General features: G+C 48.3%; 1 protein-coding gene across 13 annotated transcripts in view; it reads left to right on the forward strand.

Annotated features, from left to right (window-relative positions):
* Window positions 1-20,892, forward strand: part of CAMTA1 (calmodulin binding transcription activator 1) — a 235,325-nt gene that overhangs the window by 182,747 nt on the left and 31,686 nt on the right. For 11 of the 13 annotated variants that reach the window (XM_048326078.1, XM_048326088.1, XM_048326080.1 and 8 more), the window contains 4 exons: window positions 6,672-6,812; window positions 9,105-10,960; window positions 11,943-12,069; window positions 12,798-12,932. In XM_048326078.1, coding sequence (XP_048182035.1) covers window positions 6,672-6,812; window positions 9,105-10,960; window positions 11,943-12,069; window positions 12,798-12,932 — 2,259 coding nt within the window. Of the gene's footprint in view, window positions 1-6,671; window positions 6,813-9,104; window positions 10,961-11,942; window positions 12,070-12,797; window positions 12,933-17,407; window positions 17,823-20,892 lie in introns of those variants that run through there. The other 2 variants (XM_048326092.1, XM_048326091.1) reach the window with 2 other exon arrangements.

Consider the following 20,892-nt stretch of genomic DNA (forward strand, 5'->3'; position numbering starts at 1 on the left):
ATGTATGACTTACAAGCTCACAGCTGGTGCTACGTTGCAATCTTTGTTCCAGGTCCACTATAATTGAGAGCTATCTTCCTTTCAGAGGAAAAGCTTTTTGCATTCCTCTGCTGCGTAGGAACTGAGGGCTCCTGTTTGTGCCGCCTGCACGCAGCCACAGCTGGGGAAGCTGCAAGTTCCACGTGTGCCCATCAGTCAATGGGCATGGGCTGCTCTTGCCTTTTCCCAGAGTCCCTAACTCTGTGTCAGTGAAGCCATCAGGCCTCCTGGAGGTGACCTCAACCTGCATCCCTGCATTGTCATCACTGGAGAAGGCATCAGACGCCTGTAGCTCAGAACAAAACTCAAATAGCAGCAATCGGCATTAATGCGGTTTGAAGAATTGAGTTGTTGGGAGTTTCGTCTTGACTTGAATTTATATTCAATTTCAGTAGCTCTGTTTAAGGAGTGGGGTTATATTTCATCTTAAAAGATCAGTTGTAGAAAAATGCTATATGGGATGATTTTTACAATTCCCCAAGCAGTTTGTCAGAGCTCCAAAGTGCCCCTCAAAACTGAAGCTTGCCAGCTTAGCTCAGCTGGCCACGTAAAAAGCAACGTGGATTCTTCAAAAAGACATTGGGTTTAATAATGCTGACATCCAGTTTTACTGCAATAGTCTGAGTTTTTATTAAAAAGATAACATGATAGAAGGTGCTACATAGGTTCTTATATCCCACCCACCACTTGGACTTAGAGTACCCCGTTCACATTGTCTGCATGGCCAGCATCAGCTTCCTGCTCATCAGCCACCTGCTCGGCTTCTCATCTTCCCGCCAACCCTTTGACTACTGCAGGTGTGCAGCTCTAAAAACGAGTCCCATGCAAGAATACACTTTTCCTCTCCCTCTGAGATCTGTGGTGGGCTTTATGTCCCCAGAGGAAGCTTGCTCCCATGCCTATATGGGCCACTTTGTAGGGAAACATGGTTTCCCTTGTGGTCAAATTTTACCTGATGTATAAAGTCCCACTTTGCCAAAAGATCAAAATTAGAAACTGTGTTTTAGCTGGTGCCTTTCAGCTGTGTTTGGAGACACCAAAGTGAAATAATCCCACCGAGTGCTGACAGCAGGCCAGCAGGAGGAACCCACTGTTAGCAGTAATGGAAACTAACTTGAGGAAACCTAAACCAAATAGTTTCCTGACCCCTTAAAACTTGGGTATTAAACCAGATGCAGCAATTGCCGAACCTCTCTGAGGAGGCTGCGGGCACACCAGCCTTTGTTTCCTGTTCTTCCGTAGTATTTTATGTCCCCTGTTAACATTTGGCTGTAGTTACTGGCAGACTCAGTCCTAGAGCATCCGCAAAGGTGTCAGTCTGCGTGTTCCTGGCAGTGCCACCGAGATGTGAAAGCCTGGGGAAGGAGGGCTGGGAGCCTTGGGAAAGGCTCAAGGCCCTCTCTGTGCGGGCCGTGCTTATGAGGAATTTTTTCCCCAAAATGGCCAAGCAGGATTTTTGCTTAAAAAAAAATCCTGGAGAAAAAAGAAAATTAAAAAATAACACTAGAGAAATGGAGAGGCTTTGCCGAGCTTCTGTGGGTCCGGGGCGCCGGGACACGCCGTCCCGATCCCAGTCCTGATCCCAGTGCCGATCCCAGTGCCGATCCCAGTCCTGATCCCAGTGCCGATCCCAGTGCCGATCCCAGTGCCGATCCCAGTGCCGATCCCAGTCCTGATCCCAGTCCTGATCCCAGTGCCGATCCCAGTGCCGATCCCAGTGCCGATCCCGGTCCTGATCCCAGTGCCGATCCCAGTCCTGATCCCAGTCCTGATCCCAGTGCCGATCCCAGTGCCGATCCCAGTCCTGATCCCAGTGCCGATCCCAGTCCCGGCCCGCTCCCGCCGCCCGTTCCTTATCCGCTGGCGCCACCTGGCGGCCGCCGGGCGCTGCTCCCGGCGCTCTTCGCAGAGGAGGAGGAGGGGGAGGAAGGATGCTGATGGTGCCCTTGAGCCGCAGCCGGGGGAGGGCGAGGACCGCACGGGACGAATGGGAGAGATGGCTTCCACTCTGCTCGTCCACGTGCGAACAGCATTGGACTTCACGCGTCTGTGAACAGTGGCAGGAGTGCTGCTCCGAGCAGCTTCGGAAGAGTCGTGTCCTGCTACTCCCCTTCAAGGGACATTGGACTGCACGTCTGCCCACTCTCTATGAGCATCCCACTGCATCTCAGCAAACCTTCAAGGAAAGGTGTTGCTTTGGAAGACAGACATCCCTTTAAAGAACGGCTCCGAGCAAAAAACCCGTGAGAGTCCGTGCAGGACATTAGCATTCAGGGGGTGTCACTGCTGTCCCCAGCAGTGAGGCTCAGGTAAACCTGTCCTTCACAACCAGTAATGAGTGGAAACGGAAGGCTGGAAAATCAGAGCCAAACTGTGTGTGGGCGTCTGAGCACGAAAGGATAAATCGAATGGAAATATCCTTCAGCCAAACTGAGAAATCAGAGCAAGGCCTGTACTTCTGTCAACAGAAACGCAGTGGAAATTGGAGGGACAAGGCTGCCATTTCCAATTGACCATCGCCATGGAAACACCTCTCTGTGTCAACACTTGGTGGAGAAGAATGGGGGCAGCAAGGCAGGAATGGGCACTTGGACAAAGGACCCGCTCACGCTCCCAGCAGCACTTTGGGGATTTTTAAAACACTTTGTGTGGGTCAGGAGTGGCTGAGGGCAGGACTTCTGACACCAGGGCTTGCAGCAGGCTGTCAAGATACATCAGGAGGGAGAGGCAAACAGAAACCTGACCTTGATGATTCTAGATATTCCAGCTTTATCAGTCTATCCAACTTACCAGTTTCATGTGGGAGAGCTCATTGTTGTTACTCAAGTAACAAAAGACTTATCAAATTGGGGTAGAGGAGTAGCACATAGGGTATAGGGAATGGCTTCCTCATGTACTGTACATGTACATGTATGTGTAAGCTGTGTCCTGGGTGGGTGGTATGGAAGAGCAAGGTCTTTGGAACAAAACCAGGAAGGTAAAATGTTTGAAGGGGCAAAGAGAAATGTCTAAGAGCATTCAGAAAGGGTGAAATGATCAGATTTAAATGTGGGAGGATATTTTAGGGACAAGTTTTACTTAGAGTAGAGAAACCGGAGGGAGGGAAACAGGTAAACAGCTGTTGATGGTGTTAGGTCTAGAGTGATGATGAGACAGTGATGTAGAGTTCAGGTGATGGGGAGGAGGAAGATATCTGCAAGACAGGAGGACTGCAGGCCTGGAAATTGTGGAGGACTGAATACCACCAGCAGCAGAAGGCAGCAGAAGTAGCTGGGGTATTGTAAGAAACTTGGACAGTCATATATTTCTGTGTGCAAGTTTCCCTTGGATTCTGAGCAGCCTTTCTGCTGATAATTCAGATCATCTTTCATCCCTTTACTCCTGATGGTCGAAGTCCTGGCAGTGCTAATGAATGAGGAGCTGCTGGGCACTATCAGGAGGTCGTTTTCATTGCCTTTTCTTCAAAAGAGAAGAAGGAGAAGAAAAGTGAGAGCCCAAGCTCACAGAAAGAGATTGGAGCAGCATTTGCACTCTGAGTCGTGGACCTTCCCCCAGCCTCACTTCTCTCCTTTGAGCACCCAGTGAAGCACCAGTAACTGCCTGGCTGCGCTGCCTCTGCCTCGTGCTGCAGGCACTGTTCAGAGGCTGTGTGGCAGGAGGAATGTGCTGCTGCTGTAATGCAGCAGCTTTTAGACCCCTCCATGCTATCACTGAAAAGGAAAGTGTTGAAGCAGTTAACAGCTTTCATTTTAAGTTATCAGGAAATGCAGTGGGAGTCTAAACAGGAATCCGGATTAAAATCCTTTCCAGAATTTCTGCTAAGCTTCAGACTTTTTTTTCCTTTTGTGTTCATATATTAGGGCTATATTTAATCAAACATAGTTCTACAGTGGTTTCACTTTTTGAACCACTAAGAAGCAGGAAGAGTATGTGTGTATGCTTTTTATTAGCCTTCCTTTCATAATGCACTTTCTTCCCTATAGAAATCTCCTTTCCTGCTGATTCATTATGTGTCAGGAAACCAAGCGTGACATGTTAAAAGCCATCTTGATAGTGTTTGGTATTCAGTACTAACAATTCACCAGGCACAGGAGTCTTTCTTTAAAAGAGGGAGGAAGAAAATCTGCATATTGGATGTGCCAAGATAGTGGATAATTTGCATTAAGCATCCAGACATTCTTTTTCTGCAATCTGTCACCCTTCACTGGCTTTTTATTTTATAACCTTCATAGCATACGGGGAACATAAGTACTAAAAAAAAGTGGCACCACGTGGACAGAAACTGGAGCTGGAGCCCTGTAGGATCAGCTGGAGTAAGGCTACAGAAGGACCTTTCCTCAGCAGCAGTTGATCCTCAGTGGGACTTTGCTATGCTGGAAGGACCTGAAAATAATAGGCATGGTCCTCTAAGTACCCAGCTATAAAGCTGTCCATTATGCCTTAGCTCCTAGCTCACAGCTTGATTCAGACTTAAGAACCATCATCATGAATACACAAACCCCAAGTCATGATTCAATTCCCAGACTTGCCCCCACGATGCACTGCTCATCCCAGGATTCAGCAGCAGTAGGGAGCAGTGCTGCCATCCTGCTGTAGAGCAGACTTTCTGTACCCAACAACACGGCCTAAAGCTCACTTCTTTAGCAAAGTGTTTCTAAAGTAACCAGAAATGACTTAATGCAAAGTTTCTCAATAATAATTACAGTTCGGCAACTTCGTGTTGTATAGCTGAAAGCATCCAAAATACCTGACTGCATTCTAATCTCACTGACAATGTATTTTTTGTAAAACTGCTATTTGAACATCACTTATTAGACATAATATCACAGGTGACAGAATACTGTAAGAAATGAATGTGAGCAGAGGTAGTGAAGTGGCAAGCGTGTCTAACTTAGGTGTAAAAACAGAGACTGAGTGTTAAGAGGAAATTCAAAACTGCGAATGTACTAGAAAGCAAAATCTGTTGGGTACGATAACAATAAATGTGGTCATCAAACAAACATAGAGGGACTTATTACTAAGCTATCTGCAGCACTTTAAATAGTGTTATGGGGAAAAATACTTGTAAACCTTATTTACAGTATTTCTGCAGGTTATCCAGCATGGCCAATAGAAATGTGAATTCTGCAGTATAAAACTAGACCAAGATGAGATGCTGTTAGGCAAAGTGACATTAGTGGGTGATGAGGCAATACAGCAACAGGTTACCAAAAAAGCAATAAAACTGCTTCACAGAGCAGATCCAGAAGCTCTGTTCCACCAGCTGCGTGTGACACACTCAGTGAGCAGCATCAAAGAGGAGAACAGGAGACTGTTCCCAGGATATGCCGCCCCTGTGACCACAGTCATTAGATGTCACACACATTCCTTCATTTGCTTCTGATCTCTTTGCACGATGCTGCTTTTGGCTTGTGCCCCAGCCTCTGGCTGTACAGAAGCATCAGCCCAACCTGCTGTTGCCAGGATTTCACCCCATCACATTGGGGGCCTTCACCATGCAGGGATCTGTGTATTTGCTACAAAGCCTAAGTCCATGGGACTTTTAGCTTTGGTTTTGTATATTCTGGTTAAGGATTTTAGAACACAACATGCAAGGAATGTGCCTTGATAGACTATGGCAAAGACACTCCTGAAAAGAAGCTGCCAGGCATGAGGACACCTTGGAAATTATGTTGTCACTTATCAGCACTTTCCAAAATCTGCACATGAGCTCTGGTGCGTTTAAAGGATAAATAAATAATATACACATATAAGTTGCTCAGAGAACCATTAAAGGAGACAGAAAATGCTTTGAGTCATTTATTACGGATAAAATATTCTGTGCTATTTCCATTAAAAGTCAGGTTGCAAATATCACTGTTATAGGAAATTCTGCAACTAAAATATTCTGAGACGGAGCCTTTATTCAAATCATGTATCTGCATGCAGTCTAGCATTCTTATTTAAATAGCTAACAGGCCCAGAGAGTTCCCAAGAAAAGAGCTTCAGTTTGCAACATGTTCTGTAACATCACCCACCTGTCCGTTTTCCCAAATTACTGAAAGGTCGTCCAAGTCTGGGGAGGAACTCACACAGTGTCTGTTAGTCACTCCCAAAAAATGAGTCAGCCTTCACTGCTGCCACCCGGGATCTGACAATGAAGACCTGGCAGAAGGCTTGCATTCGCTGTTACCCTGATGTATTTTTGGCTGCTGATTTTACTATAAAGCTGATCTTGTTTTCATATTAGACAGAAAAAGATTCCAAAACACTTTTTGGAATTACACTGCTTTACTTCAATGAAACCAAGTCTTTTGTTGTTTTTGGGTTTTCAGTGAAGGTTGCAGAGACTACAGAGAGTCATTGCAGGTGCACAGTCCCTGTTAGCAGCAGACTGAAATAGAGCCAGATGCTCTACTGAGGAGTTTTTCCTCTGTATGTACCTAATTCAGGAATTGCATTTGGAAGCCTGTTGATACCAAGGAGCAGAGAATAGTAAAGCAGTAACCATTACTATTGCTTTTTATAGGTCTCCTTTCAGTTCTGACAGAAAGCAGCAGGAATGGATTTCTGCTGGTCATTTGGAGTGGCTTTTGATGGTTTTGGCGTGGTTTTGCAGTTTCTGATGGGAAATTTTACTGTTCTCTTTGCAGTTCATGGCATCAAGTGGACATGCAGCAATGGCAACAGCAGTTCAGGGTTCTCAGTGGAACAGCTCGTGCAGCAGATCCTCGATAGCCACCAGACCAAGCCCCAGCCTCGAACACACAACTGTCTCTGCACTGGTACCTTGGGTGAGTACCTCGGGAGGGCACAGAGTGACTCAGCTTCATCCAGTCTGGGAGCAGGGTTTGTAGTACTAAGGTGATAAAAATGCTGTCTCATGAAACACCAGGACACAATGAACTCAGGGTTGACAGGAGAAGTCTCAAGCATAGAAAGATGCAGCTGGAACTTCTGGGAAAAATGGCAACGCTTTCTAATAAATGCAGTCTATATATGACCTTCTCAAAAACGTATATTCTCTTCTACATGTGCAAATTCTGTTACCAAAGCCTCAAAACCTAATGTTCTTCCAACTTCACTCTCTGAATTCCTTGCCCTGCGCCTCACTTTTTTGGAGAAGTGCTCAGATGGTTAACTACAAGGTATCACTGAGATAAGACAGGTCTTATTTAGGTATCATGAAAATACAGATCTCTTTCCTGTTAAAGGAGATTACTTTGTTTTGGATGACACTACAGCAGCAAGAAACAGCATCCTTAGTGTTAGCATTTCCCACAGACAGTGGGGAGCTAAGTGATTCACTTTCCAGCTCATCTGCTTTATGGCTGCTCCTTTCTAGCACTTTGGTCAAGTAAAGTATATGACACAGTGACTAGTCTTTAGCAAAACTTATAAAGGAAAGTTGTCGGTGCTTCACAGGGTTTATTTTTTTCTTTTCTTGAGCAGTTGCATTATACAATCAAGGCTTAAATAAGAATGATGACCTCTGAAATACCTGAGTTTGGATTAAAATTCACCCCTTAAGGCTCAGCATTTGATCCAGGCTTGCAGATCAGAACATGAATCCTTTTATTCTTCCCTTTGATGTTTTGTCTTGTGCTAAGTCTGCTCAGTGCTTTTTTAATATAACAGTATTGCTTTGTTTTGTAACTGGTTTGCACACTGACACACACATTCTCAATTCCTCACTGTCATCCACAAATACAGCAGCATGAAAGTCTTTCCCTTGTTCCTGTTCATTTCTATACCTAGGAGAATAGAGAGATTTAACATTGTATTTAGTCTCAAAAGCACTGTCTTGAACTACTTTAAGTGACCTCATTCAAATCTTGAACACATAATACAGAAGTTCCCCTTCAAGGGCAAGGAACAAAAGATTTAGCAAATTGCAGTGGCTACATGGATGCTTTATGTTGCCCGGAAGATGGCATTTGTAATTGTAGCCATGAGCTATAGGGAGGAGGCTTCTTTCCCCCTTCAGTCATTTTATAGTTCTGTAATTAATGTTCTTACCTCATTCTAGGGAGAATTAATCAATTTAGGAAAGAAACATCAAAAATTCCTGGGCTGCTGTTCTTTAAACAGCAAAAGCAGTCCCTGTACCGGAGTTTGTGACTAAGGTTCCTTTGCAGACAGAATTGTTTGCTTCATCCTGCTTGATTACAAGCTCTCAGGAATGTAGGTGATGTTACCTTCTGTCAGGCCAGTAAAGGTGCTGGCTGGCTTAATTCATGGAGGATTGTCTTCTGGTGGCCCTTGCTTGAACATTCTTCAGCAGCTCCAGTGCTGACCATGTGCTCTGTGTGCTCCTCTCAGAGTACAACATCTCTGTTTGTCAGCACAGGAATGGCTGAGAGTCAGAGAAACGCATCACCATTCTTATGGGAGAGCAAGAATGCTTTGTATGGCTCATGGGTTACTTCTTTAATAATTCGATTGGCACCTGTAAGACACAGTGATGACAGGAAGATGTGGGTTACAGTCTAGGCAGCAGGGTGATGCCAGGGACAGGGGCATGATGTGGCACCCATCACCTCCAGATTACTGGGCAGCATCCATGCCCCAGCAGTGGGTGTCAAACTTCCCAATGTCGCCCAGCGTAGAGAGCCGAGCATCTGTGTTCAGGGGCTGAGACATTGTCCGTGGGGCAGATGGAACAGGGCCCTGTGCCACAGCTGACAACAGCAGCACTTGCTCTGCAGACTCTGCACTGAGATTTGGCACATTTAAATAACTCTGAAACTTGTCATAGATGCCAGTTCCTCTCCGCCTGATTGGGGCACGGAGGAAGGGGGCAGGTGCTACACGGGGTGAGGGTAGGGGTGACTGTGTGCCTGTTGTGAGGTTGCTGTCGTTGCACGCAGTGGATCTGTGCATCAGACAGGAGCTGTACTTCTGGCACTGGTGAGAAATTTGTTTTATTTCCAAGGTCTCTCCTGCTCTCTCATGCATGTGGTCTATCACTCTCGCACATGTATGCATAAGCATAGCTGTCCCTTGCTACAGCCATGAGACACACAGCTAACATTGTCCTAATTTTGTATTTACTGAACGGCAGATGTTGTTGTTTTCTGGCACAGGGGCAGGAAGCAGTGTGCATCACAAGTGTAACAGTGCCAAACACCGCATCATATCACCAAAGGTTGAACCAAGGACAGGTGGGTACAGCGCTCATTCAGAGGTACAAAATAACGATGTCTCTGAAGGCAAGAACGAGCACAGTCATGGCAAGGCCTCCAGCCGAGAGAAGAGGAACGGCAAAGTGGCGAAACCAGTGTTGCTCCATCAAAACAGCACTGAGGTTTCTTCCACCAACCAGGTGGAGGTCCCTGACACGACCCAGAATTCTCCTGTGTCCATCAGCAGTGGGTTAAACAGTGACCCAGATATGGCAGATAGCCCAGCTGTCACTGGTGTGTCCAGTATGGCTGTAGCATCAGTTATGGGAAGTTTGTCACAAAGTGCCACCGTATTTATGTCAGAAGTCACCAGTGAAGCTGTGTACACCATGTCACCCACCTCTGGCCCAAATCAACACCTTCTGTCCTCAGATGCAGCTGCACAAGGACTGGTACTTGCTGTGAGTTCAGATGGACACAAATTTGCTTTTCCAACAACTGGCAGTTCAGAGAGCTTGTCAATGCTACCCAGCACTGTCTCCGAGGAACTTGTGCTCTCCACAACTTTAGAAGGAAATAGAAAAATTCCAGAAACCACCATGAATTTTGACCCAGACTGTTTTCTTAACAATCCCAAGCAAGGGCAGACTTATGGTGGAGGAGGTATGAAAAGTGAAAGCATCAATACCAACATAAGGCAGTCACCCACAACAGAACGTAGCTTCAACTTCAATACAACCCTCACAAAAGAAATTAAAACCGAGGACACATCTTTCGAACAACAGATGTCCAAAGAAGCATTTTCCTCCACTTCTGCATCTAACACTCTCACACTCAGTACTGGTTCAGGTTTACTTCCATCTGGAGGAGGTCTGAGCCCAAGTACCACCCTGGAGCAGATGGACTTCAGTGCCATTGACTCCAACAAAGACTATTCTTCCAGCTTCAATCAGACCGTCCAGAGCCCTCACGTCCATCAGACCCCTTCCCCCAGCTTCTTTCTGCAGGATGCCAGCAAACCTCTTCCCCTTGAGCAAAACACTCACAACAATTTGAATGACACAAGTAGCTCATTTGTGAACACGTTAGGAATCTCCAGTGTGAAAACAGAGCCCTCGTCCCAATCCACTTCCAACTGTAATGGCACAGTGGAAACCAGAATAGAGTCCACCTCTTCTCTCCAGCTCATGCAGTTCCAAGCAAACTTCCAGGCTATGACTGCAGAAGCTGAAGTTCCCATGGAGACCTCCCAGCAGGCAGAAGGAAATGAAAATCTACTTAAATCAGGGGATCTTCAAGCCTGCAACACAGAACACTACTTGCAGCCTGAGGCCAACGGGGGTATCAGGAATGGGAACAACCTCCCTATTCTCCAAGGAAACATGGTACAAGGACTCTATCCTGTGGCCCATCCTAGCTTAAATAACTCCTCCAACATGGAGCTTAACTTAGACCACTTTGACATCTCCTTCAGCAACCAGTTTTCTGATCTAATTAATGATTTCATATCAGTAGAAGGTGGGAGCAATGCTCTGTATGGACACCAGCTGGTGTCAGGTGACAATGCTGGACTGTCTCAGCCTGAAGACAGTAACAGAGCGACGTACAACCAGGCTGAAATGTGCATTCCTTGCTGCAGCCCTCAGCAAGCCAACATGCAGCTCAGCAGCACGGAGAACGGAGCCAGCACCATGGCATACATGCACGTGGCTGAGGTGGTCTCGGCAGCTGCGGCACAAGGCACTTTGGGGTTGCTGCAGCAGAGTGGGCGCTTGTTCATGGTGACAGATTATTCGCCAGAATGGTCTTACCCTGAGGTAAGTCCAGGGCTTTTACTCACTGATGTTTACTGCTTTATCTTTCATTGCTTTGTTAATAAGGGAACTGTTTTGTTAAAGCTTTGAAAAGGCTTTTAAAATATTTCTCTTCAAGTCAGAGCGTTCAAGGCCGTTTGCATGTCTGAGTGTATTTTTAATTAAGCACTTCATTATCCTGACAGGACTCTTTCTTCGCTTAGGAAGCATCTGAACAGAAAGGTATTGTTTCATTGAAAACAAAGTCTTTCCCACATGATGGCTTCATGGTGCTACCTACCACCAGTAGAGCAATAGAGTTTGCAGACTGGAGCTGTTCCTTAAATTTGTCACTGATGTTCTTAGAATAACTCAAGGCCTGCACAGCCTTAATGAGTTCAGCATTTCCCTCCATCTCAATCGCTTCCAAAATCAATCACATGCCCCATAAGCTGAAAATGGCAGCAGCACAGACCTTACTGATGTGAAGGAATGCGTGAGAAAAGAGGCTGTTTGAGCCACTAATGGGAAGAGAAGGTTGTTTTGAATTTTAAAAAAAGTTCTTGTTTTCGTAAGTCTGGCCTTGAAGCACTGTTGTGTCTGTGTACGGAGGTGTGCAGTAACTGCTCAGGGCCGGTCTCCCTGTCCCCGCTGCGCAGCGCTGTCCGGTTCGCAGTGGGATGCGGCCCCGCGAGGCTGATGGGGACATTCCCGGCCTTCGCCGAGCGGCTGCGGGCGGGGCGAGCGCGGCAGCCCCGGGCCGGGACCGGGGCCGGGAGGGGCCGCAGCGGGCTGGGAGAGGCATCGGGGGCCTCGTCCCCCCGGGGCGCCGCCGCCGCCCGGGCCCGGCTGTGTCGCTGCCGGCGGCGGCCGCCCGAGGGCAGCACGGCCGCGGGGAAGGGGCGGCGGGCCCGGGGCCGCTCGGGGCCGGTCGCCGTTCGGCCGCGCTCTTCCCCGCCATGGCCTCTCCTGTCATGCTTGAGTCTCTCCCTTTTTTCCCTCACAGGGAGGAGTAAAAGTCCTGATTACCGGCCCGTGGCAGGAAGCCAGCAATAATTACAGCTGTCTGTTTGATCAGATCTCAGTGCCTGCATCTTTAATTCAGCCAGGGGTACTGCGCTGCTACTGCCCAGGTAAGGAGCACTGCTCTCCTGCATCTGGTGGTTTCAGAGCCTCATCATGTCATATACGTGTACAAAAGTGCAAAGGCATCAAGAAGCTTCTCCTTTGACCAATTTAGTGTGAGAAGAGCAATTTGGTATCTTGATACATCACAGCAGATCACAACAAATATTATTTAGAATCTCTGAATTAACTTTAAAATAATTATTTGAAATAATTTAAAATAATTCTAAGCATTCCTTTCATTTTGAAAGAGCAGATTAAAGAATAGCTGTTATTCAGGGGTGCACTCACTGCTCTGCTGACTGAATTTGCCTACATTTTCCCCCTTGCTACTTACAGCATGAGAACACCTCTAACCTCCCCACAGCGCTTTTCAGTAGTGATGGCCCTCAGTATGTGACTTTAAGTGGATGCAGAATAACTTGGCTTCATTGCTGGGCCCCAGCTTCCCACTGGAAATGCAGTGAGGCTGCTCAATCTTCAGAAACACATGTGATTCTGCCTCCTGCCAGAACAACCCATTAGATGACTCTTAAGCTTAAAACCTCCATCTTTGAAAATACTAACTGGTATTTTTGACTTTTGAATCGTCTAGTCACAAAAATACTGTTCAGCACCCCATCTCTTTACCTGTTCTCAGCTCAATACTTAGCACACGGGGATATCCACAGGGTAATTCCTAGCTGTGGGTTTCTGCTGGGAGTTCTCTGTCTTACAACATGCACTTTCCTTTTAGCTCATGACACTGGGCTCGTGACTTTGCAAGTTGCCTTCAACAATCAGATCATCTCCAATTCTGTGGTATTTGAATATAAAGCCAGAGCTCTGCCAACCCTGCCTTCCTCCCAGCATGACTGGCTGTCCTTGGACGGTAAGAAGCATGTGATATTCCTTAAGAAAGTTGGCCAAATGTAGGACTGTGAATGATAGAGCAGTTCCTGGTGGGGGAGGGATGTAGCAGGGCAAGTTTGTCCTTACAGGAAGGGCTGTGGCAATGTTAATCAAAGTCCTCTCACTGAAATGTCTTACTAGTTCTGTTGATGTGAAAAAAATGTTGCTGCCTTTTTTACAAGGTGACAAAGGGGAGGGGGGTTTTGTCTGAATGGAAAGCTGATCATACTGCCCAGTTTCTAGAAGGAGAGAAGCAGTTACCCTGGAATTGTCTTTCCTGAGAACTCTGAAACTTGAGATTGTCTAGAAAAATGTGTATTTATGTAAGCAGAAAATGGGGAGATAGTGAGGCATGTACAAGAGGGACATTCCTTAGAAGTTGGGATGGTACCACTTCTTCCAAAGAGCAGCATGGATACAGAGCACTGTGGGTATTGCAGAGTGAAGAGAGGTTTGTGGTGTGGCTGCAGAGGCACAGTTGCAAACAGAAATAGAACTGTCTCTTAATGAGGAGGTGCACATAGTCTTATGTTCAGCATCAAAATCAAATTTGCTTGAGAGGATTGTAAGAGTCCATAGGTGCTTTTCATGTGCTGCCGAGGCCTCCCGCTGCCTGTGGAATGCAGCTGATAGCATGTGATGGTGACTGATACTCAGCCGTTAGCAGTCTCTCCAGGGTGGCATGCCAGGTGGGTAGGTTTTGAATCCCTTGTCTGACAGTTCTCTCAGTGTTGCTGAACTCGGAGGAGCTGAGAAGGCAGCTGTGAGTGCCGTCTCTGGTGCCCCTGCAGTTTCTCTGGGTGCTGTTGGTTAGCAGCCCGGCTCTCAATTAGAGGTTGTTATGCTGTGGTGATGGTGGAAGGGAGGGGGACTGCAGCAGTGAACAAACTAGGGCATTGCTAACAGGGAGGGGAAAAAAAAAGTAAGAGGACCGCTGCATTGCAGAGGCCCTTCAGGGAGAAAGACTGAATAATTATACTAACCATGACTTATCAGAAGCCTCTGCCTTGATGCACGGTGCTCCAAAGGGAGCAAATTACACTCTTTTTAAAGGACCAGCAACATCTTCTCATTTATTGTTAGAGAACAAATGTTAGCTTAGCCTAGCCAAGGTAAAAGCTAATGTGAGTTGATTCTATCAATTGAATGAATACACAAATCCCTGACTTCTCTGTTTGCTTTAATTTCCCTGCTTAAAATCCTTCCCCTACTGACTGTTACGTAGTCTTGAGGGAAGATTTTCAAGGAGTATTTGTAGTCACAAAATATTGACAAGAATTTTAAAATTCTTTTTAATTAACTCAGTGGAACACTTTGAGTTCCTTTGCGCACTGCATTGTTCAAACACAATTCATGATTCCAGCTGGAATGACCACTGCCAGAGAGATAGGATTAACAGCTATACCCCAGGAACACCCTAGGAAAAGAACAAGCAATTTCCATCTCATCTAAGTTTAGATAAACAATTCCCTTCCACAAATCTCTTTAAAATAGTGTCACTCTGTATGTGAACTCTATGTTTTCAGTTACATTAAGACAAAAATCACTATTTTTTTTGAGCACAGCACAAGTACTGGCCTTTGGGATTGGGGACCAGTTCTGCTAATGACTGGGAAAGGTTGTGAGACCATCTCCCACCATGCTCCTGCTTCTAGGACTGAATTGAAACAAGTGTAGGAATGCACAGAGAAGGAGTTTGAAGGCAGCATGTTCTGTGCCATCCTCTGAAAGGCTCCTTCCATTGTCAGTGTCTGCTGTGCCATGAAGGATTGTGCACCCTGTTCTGAACTATATACAGAGATGCTTGTTTTATTATGAGTTTTTGACACCATGGATGAGTTAGATCTTTTACAAATGGACAGCTGGCACCAGCAGCTGATGTAATTCCATTTTTTTTCTAGTTAATTAGAATAGTGGTGTTCCTTCTTTTCAAAGCAAACCTTTTTCTCATAAAGGAAGCACTCTCATGTGATCCTGATCTCTGTAGATAAACTTGGCAGCCTTTTCTGTTTTCTATGTAAAACTCAGTTCTCAGAAGCCATTGTTTGCTTTTATAGCCATTTGGCCTCACTTTTCATTCACTGTCTGCAGAGAGGTTCTTTTAAGAAAAAAACAAGAAGCAAATGAGGCTTGAAAAACAAAAGGCTGAACTGAAGGGCAGGGATCCTCTCATGGCAGATGCATAACAAATTATAAAGGCATTTCAGTACAGATTCCCAATGGAAAGCAAGTGTGTTTACCCTGCACTGAAGCCTTTGCTGCTTTCATAAAGTGTCTGTAGAGATGGTGTTTCCTTGGCATGGGACGTGATCAGAAATTCCAGGGAAATGGCTGTGAGTGCTGCTGGCATTACACTATGCATCTGCAGGAAAGAGGACAGAACCTAAAAATAGGGGTAGGCCATGTGTGTACTGATGAGTCAAGTGTGTATGGGTTGGACCAAGGGTGTGACTGGTACTGAATGTAAATGGCACTGACGCAAGAGCACCTGACAGGCAGCCTTTCAGCTGCTGCTGGGTTCTCAGTTTATGATCTGGCTCTCTTTCCCGGCCGGAGAACGTAAAAAGACGGGGGGGGGGGGGGGGAGCAGTTTGGTGGCTCACTTGTGTTAGCATGACGTGGCCATACCAGTGGTATCCAAACTCTCATTTTGGTGTGGAATCATCTGTAACCAGTGTGTGTGTGCTGCCTGTGGCATTCCACAGTTTGACAGGTACATGATTTCTGTATGGTGGTAATGTTCATCACCAAAACCCACGGCATGTGTCTATTTAGCGGGACCAGTTGCCCTTCTTAGCATGTGATGAGATGCAGAACGCCGGAGTCAGGTAGGAGATGTGTTCAGTATCGGCAAATGTTGTTTAGCAGCCGTAAGAGACTTTTGGTGGTGAAAAAGTCTGTGTTGATAAGCAGTATCACTGTTCTTCACTCCTCTTTCCATCTGGGTAGAGGTGACTGGTGTTTACATCTTGGATGTTACCATAAAAGATTTGGGTTCTCTCTGGGAAGAGGGATGAATGTTTTTGTACCGTGTTACAGGGCTGTGGTGCAGCTTGCTGGGATGTGTGAGCATTGGTAGAGGACACAGTTACCTTGTTCCTTGCTAGGAGCTATCCAGTAAACTTTACAAGTTTCTATTCATCCTCCCCTCTACTGATTCCTCTGCAGTGTGGAGGCTTTATTCTGTTTATATTCATGCTGAGATTTGTTTGGAGATTTTTTCCTTTCACACACTGTTATTAAGGACACTGTTTCAGGATGCCGGTCTCCTACTGCTCTGACTGCATTTCCCAGATTGTCCTTTTCCGTTTTGAACATAATGTGATTGAATTGAGGCAAGGAGTATTTCATTTCCTATGCTAAGTGTTGTCTTCTGAGCCAGCCTGCCTTCATGGTCACACATCGGATTCCTCTGGGAAGCCGTGTCTGTTCTCAGCCCGATAGCTGAACGTGCCCTGCTGCCCCGAGGAGTCTATCCTGGGGCCCGCGGCTCCTCTGTGGATCGTGGGACCACAGAGACAATCTCCGGAATTCTATGTCAGGTTTTAACGCTCCGCAAATTTGCCTTATTAGAGCCATAAGTACAAATATTGCGTGTGTAGCCAAGTGAGGAGAACTGTGCGTGTGAGCGGGAAGGTGACCCAGGGATGTCGCGTCCCGGGCCTGAGTCGCTCGTGTGGCGGCACGCTCCGGGAGCGGCGGGCGCTCGGTGCCCGCTGCGGGGACGCTGTAAACACGGCGGCGGCCGCCAATGGGGCCCGGTGACGTCAGGGCGGGGCGGGCCCGGCGGCGGGCTCGGAGCGGAGCGGGAGCCGGGCAGGGCCCGCCCCGCCGCGCCGCGCAGACAATGGGAGGCGGCGGCAGCCGCCGCCCGCCCACAGCCGCACCGGGCCGGGGCTGAGCGCGGGGCGGGGAGCCCGTCGGACGCGGCCGGCGTCCCGCGATGGGGGCGGCGGGGGGTCCCGGCGTGGGCTGAGGGCGGCGGCGGCGGGACCTAGCGCCCCTGCTCTCCGCCCGGGCAGCCGGAGCGCCCTACGGCACGGTCTCGGCGCTCCCCCCTTTGCGAAGTGCCCGGGTGCCCCGGGGCGGGTGCCGGCCCTCCGGGACTTGCGGGTGCGAGAGGGTGTCGGGCGCGGCGATGGCTCCGTGGGCACGCCCGGGGTGATCGGGGCGGCCGTCGGTTCCCAGCCCCTGCCTAACCCTCCGCTCAGGTCGCCGCTGCCTTCGCTGGCCGCCGCCGCTGCCCGCGGAGTGTTTGTCACGGCGCGGGGCGAGCCGGGGGGCGGGCGGCAGCCGTGGACCGGCCGCGGGCTCTGAGGCGGCGCTGGCCCCGGGGCGGGCGCGGGGCGGCGGGCACGGGGCGAAGAGCGGCCCGCCTGTCCCCGCATGCCGGCCCCTGCCCCCCGGAGCCCGCTGCCGACCCCGGCCCCGCGGCCCCAGCGCTCCGGCTGCGATGCTCGCGGCCGCTGAAGGGCGCCCGGGCTCGTCCTCCGCCGCGGCCGGCCGGGCCGCCCCGAGCCCCAGCTATGCCGGCCAGCATTAGCCCGTCCGCTGCGGCTGCCGGCGCGCGGGGGGGGCACCGCTGAGACCCGCCGGTGCTGCGACAGGACGGCGGAGCTCCAGTTGGCTGCGAGGATGCGAGAGACGACAAGCAGGTCTGGGGGGAGCCTGCTCTGCCCGCCCCTGCTGCGGGGTCTGCGCCAGATGCTGGCTGGAGTCTTCGCTGATGCCGTGTAGACTCCCAGGTCAGTCCTCTGGTGGCAGGTCTTGTCACATTATTTGCCTGGAAGCAGGTAGAGGGACTGCAGAGGGGTCCGGGACCCCCAGCCCTTGCAGGTGGACGTGCGCATGTGACAGAGTACTGCTTTCAGTAAGTATTGCAGGATAAAGTGTCGCGCAGTGCTTGTTTGGTTTAAATCTGCATGCTTCTGTGTTGTGCCTCACTCTGCTACACTTCCACGATAACTGCACGCCTTGCTGCTCGTTGTGCCCCCCTTCAGTGTGCCCCCAGCCGTGGGACGCAGTCGTGTTTTCATGTACTCTCCCTCCCGTGTTGGTCCTCAGCCCCTCCCGGGTGATGTTGCGATGCGGGCTCCGAGTTGTGACAGCACTTTAATTGTAGCATCACGTGTGCAGCAGGACAGATTACATCGGAGTGCCTCCAGCTCACAGCCTCGTGTTCTGGGCTGGTACGGCACAGGAGGAGGTCGGTAGCCCAGACCTTCTTGGGGATCTTAGGGATGCTGGAGGCACACGCCTGCTTCGCACCGCGTTATTGGAAAACTTGTTTAGCAGTGTGCTTTGCCAGAAAGAGCAGGACTAGGAAGAGGGCTTCAGGAGACTGTGTAGACCACTTGCAGTTTAGACGGGGTAAACATGACTGATGTCAGACTTTCTGAAAGCTTCCAGGAAAGGTGATCTCTGTCTCTCTTGCTGACCTGTTCCAGTGCTTCACAGTTTTGCAGCTTGCAGCAATTCCTATTTATCTACCTTTGCAGCAAATAAGAGGCCATTTTATAGCATGCTGCTCTTCAGTCTGATGATTTCAGAGTGACTATTTTGACTCTTGAGGTTGCAGATTTTAGGATAGAAAGCTTGGGTCAGAATTGTTACTATATGCATACATACATGCTATATACAGTACTTCAAGCACAGATACTGCATAGTGTGGCATGTGATGCTTTTTTCCTGTTTATAGCTCCTTTAGTATGTAGCCCTTGGAAGAGGAGGTCTCTAGAGCCCTGGGTTAGTAGAACTGGGCAAGTGAGCAGCAGCACAGCATGTCCTCCCAGGCTGTTGCTCTTTGTACACATCCAAGAGCATTTTTCATGTACATTTCTCATAGTATTGGCACATACAGGAAGCACAGCCAATTTCTGACCTGAGATGTGGAGACTGACCTTAGGCAGCCAAATCTTTATACAAATTACAAAATAGCACAGGAAGTGTTATCTTTAGCAGTGTTCCCTACCTCTAAAATATATAAAGTACATGTTTAACACCTTCCTTTGTTTCCTGAAGCAGCTGTTCCTGGATAGCATTAAAATCTTGCCCTCCCAAAGCCCTGGGGAAGAGAAGCCTGAAAAATAGGGCAGCAAGTGCTTTATTGCTGTTGGTATAGAGACTGCCACTTGGGGAACAGTCAGCCTGAGCAGCCCTCCTGCTTCTCTTCTCTAGTAATGGCATGATAAAGTAGAGAAGTACCCTATTTTGAGGGAGCACTGGCTACTGGGGATGACAGAGAGGAGCAGAGTAATCCCAGATGGCATGGCAGTAATAGCTGAAGTCCTACAGCACTGGAAGAACTATGGGCAAAGTGTTGACAGTAAGGAATCATGCCCTGGCAGGTGGATTACTGGCTTAAAATCACTGCCAGTACCTGTGTGTGCAGGTCTGGATGACCTCATGATTCCTGCCCATGCCCAGTAGTGTTCATTGCTTGGGTGAAAGCGTGGGGTTTCTTCAGTTGCTGCTTAGGCTCAGAGTGTACAATACAGTGTTCTCCTCATCTCGTGCCTCAGTAGTTGTGGCATTTCTCACTGATCAAAAGCCCTGGAAGTGACCTGCCTCAATAGCATTTGTCCTAGAATATGAATTTTGAATGCTTTCATTTGCTGGTAGAGACCATGACCTGTAATAACTTACTGCTAAAGAGAGGTTTTCGTAGGGTGCGTTGAGGATGTCACTGCAGTTTGCTTCCAGAAACAGCTGTTCCTGCAACAATGACACCTCAGAAATCAGCATTAAATGATCAGATTGATACTGCAACATGGAAGATGTTCAGGATTTGTACTGTACAGAAGAATTGAGCAAGATTTTATTGACCAGTGACAAATGATTTGCAAAATAGAAACAGAGCAGTGGCATTGTGAGTGACGTGGCCTTAGACTGCTTCCATCCCCACCCACAGTTTGTGCTGGATGAGAGAATATGGTGTGTCTGGGTTGCTCTGCAAAACAGAAAAATGTCTTCATGCTGCATGGCTTTTTTTACAGTGCTCAGCTGTCACACTTGCTCAGTTCAGTCTGTGTGCGCTCGTGCAGGGGATGATTTAATGCAGAAGCCCCTGGTAAAGAAACAGCGCAGGCTGGGAAGCCAAAGCCCTCAGTGTGGCTCCTCCACACCAGAGTATTTAAGCAGAGTGCTTGGGAACACATGCACATGCAGATCTAGCACACCACTGTTAGCTCAGTGTTTAGAATTCTGTGGGGGGAATAATTATATGCTGGGCAGATGCAGCCCCAGTGGAATGTGCAGGAGGTCACGAACCCTCATCCTGTAGTCCTTCCAGGCAGATACCGTCTGTCATTTGGTTGTGCAGCATGGCAAAAATCTCCAGACCTCCAGGTGAGAGTGTGAAAAAAGAGCAAATGGTGTAAACACCACTGGCTCCTAAGAACTGCCAGTTTATTTTTCATGTGTATTTTTCAGCAATATTTCCCCTGTAGTAGTTCTGGCTGCACTGCCAAGTCATGTGTGGCACAGACAGCTTCTTGCTGTTTGAAGCTTGCTTGGCAAAAGGACTGAAGATCCTGTGGGATGTGTTCTTGTCCAGTACAGCAGTGTGCAGAGATCAGAAAAGCAGCTCTCTGTGCTCATTTCTTGGCCTGTTAAGCAAAGGAGGGCTTGTCACTTACTGCTGTGCCTTGGTATCTTCTTGCCCTTGGCCATGGTGGTGTTTTGGGTACCACACAAAGGAAGTGCAGAACTGATGCTTGATGAAGGTGTGCCTTTACTACCTGTTGTAATAAAGTGTGGGCAGAGGCAATGCTCTGAGCTGTGCCTGCCCGTGGGGGACACTGTGTGCACAGCTCAAAAACACAAATCCTGCTGTTGGAAGAGGCCTTCGGGTTAGGCAGCAGTGGGGAGAGCTGCGTGGAGGAGGGGCTGTCGTGGGGGTGTAGGTGAAGTGTTTGCAAGTGCTGTGTTTTGGCTCCCCT

Source organism: Corvus hawaiiensis, chromosome 22, assembly GCF_020740725.1.
Source record: "Corvus hawaiiensis isolate bCorHaw1 chromosome 22, bCorHaw1.pri.cur, whole genome shotgun sequence".
Lineage (NCBI taxonomy): Eukaryota > Metazoa > Chordata > Aves > Passeriformes > Corvidae > Corvus > Corvus hawaiiensis.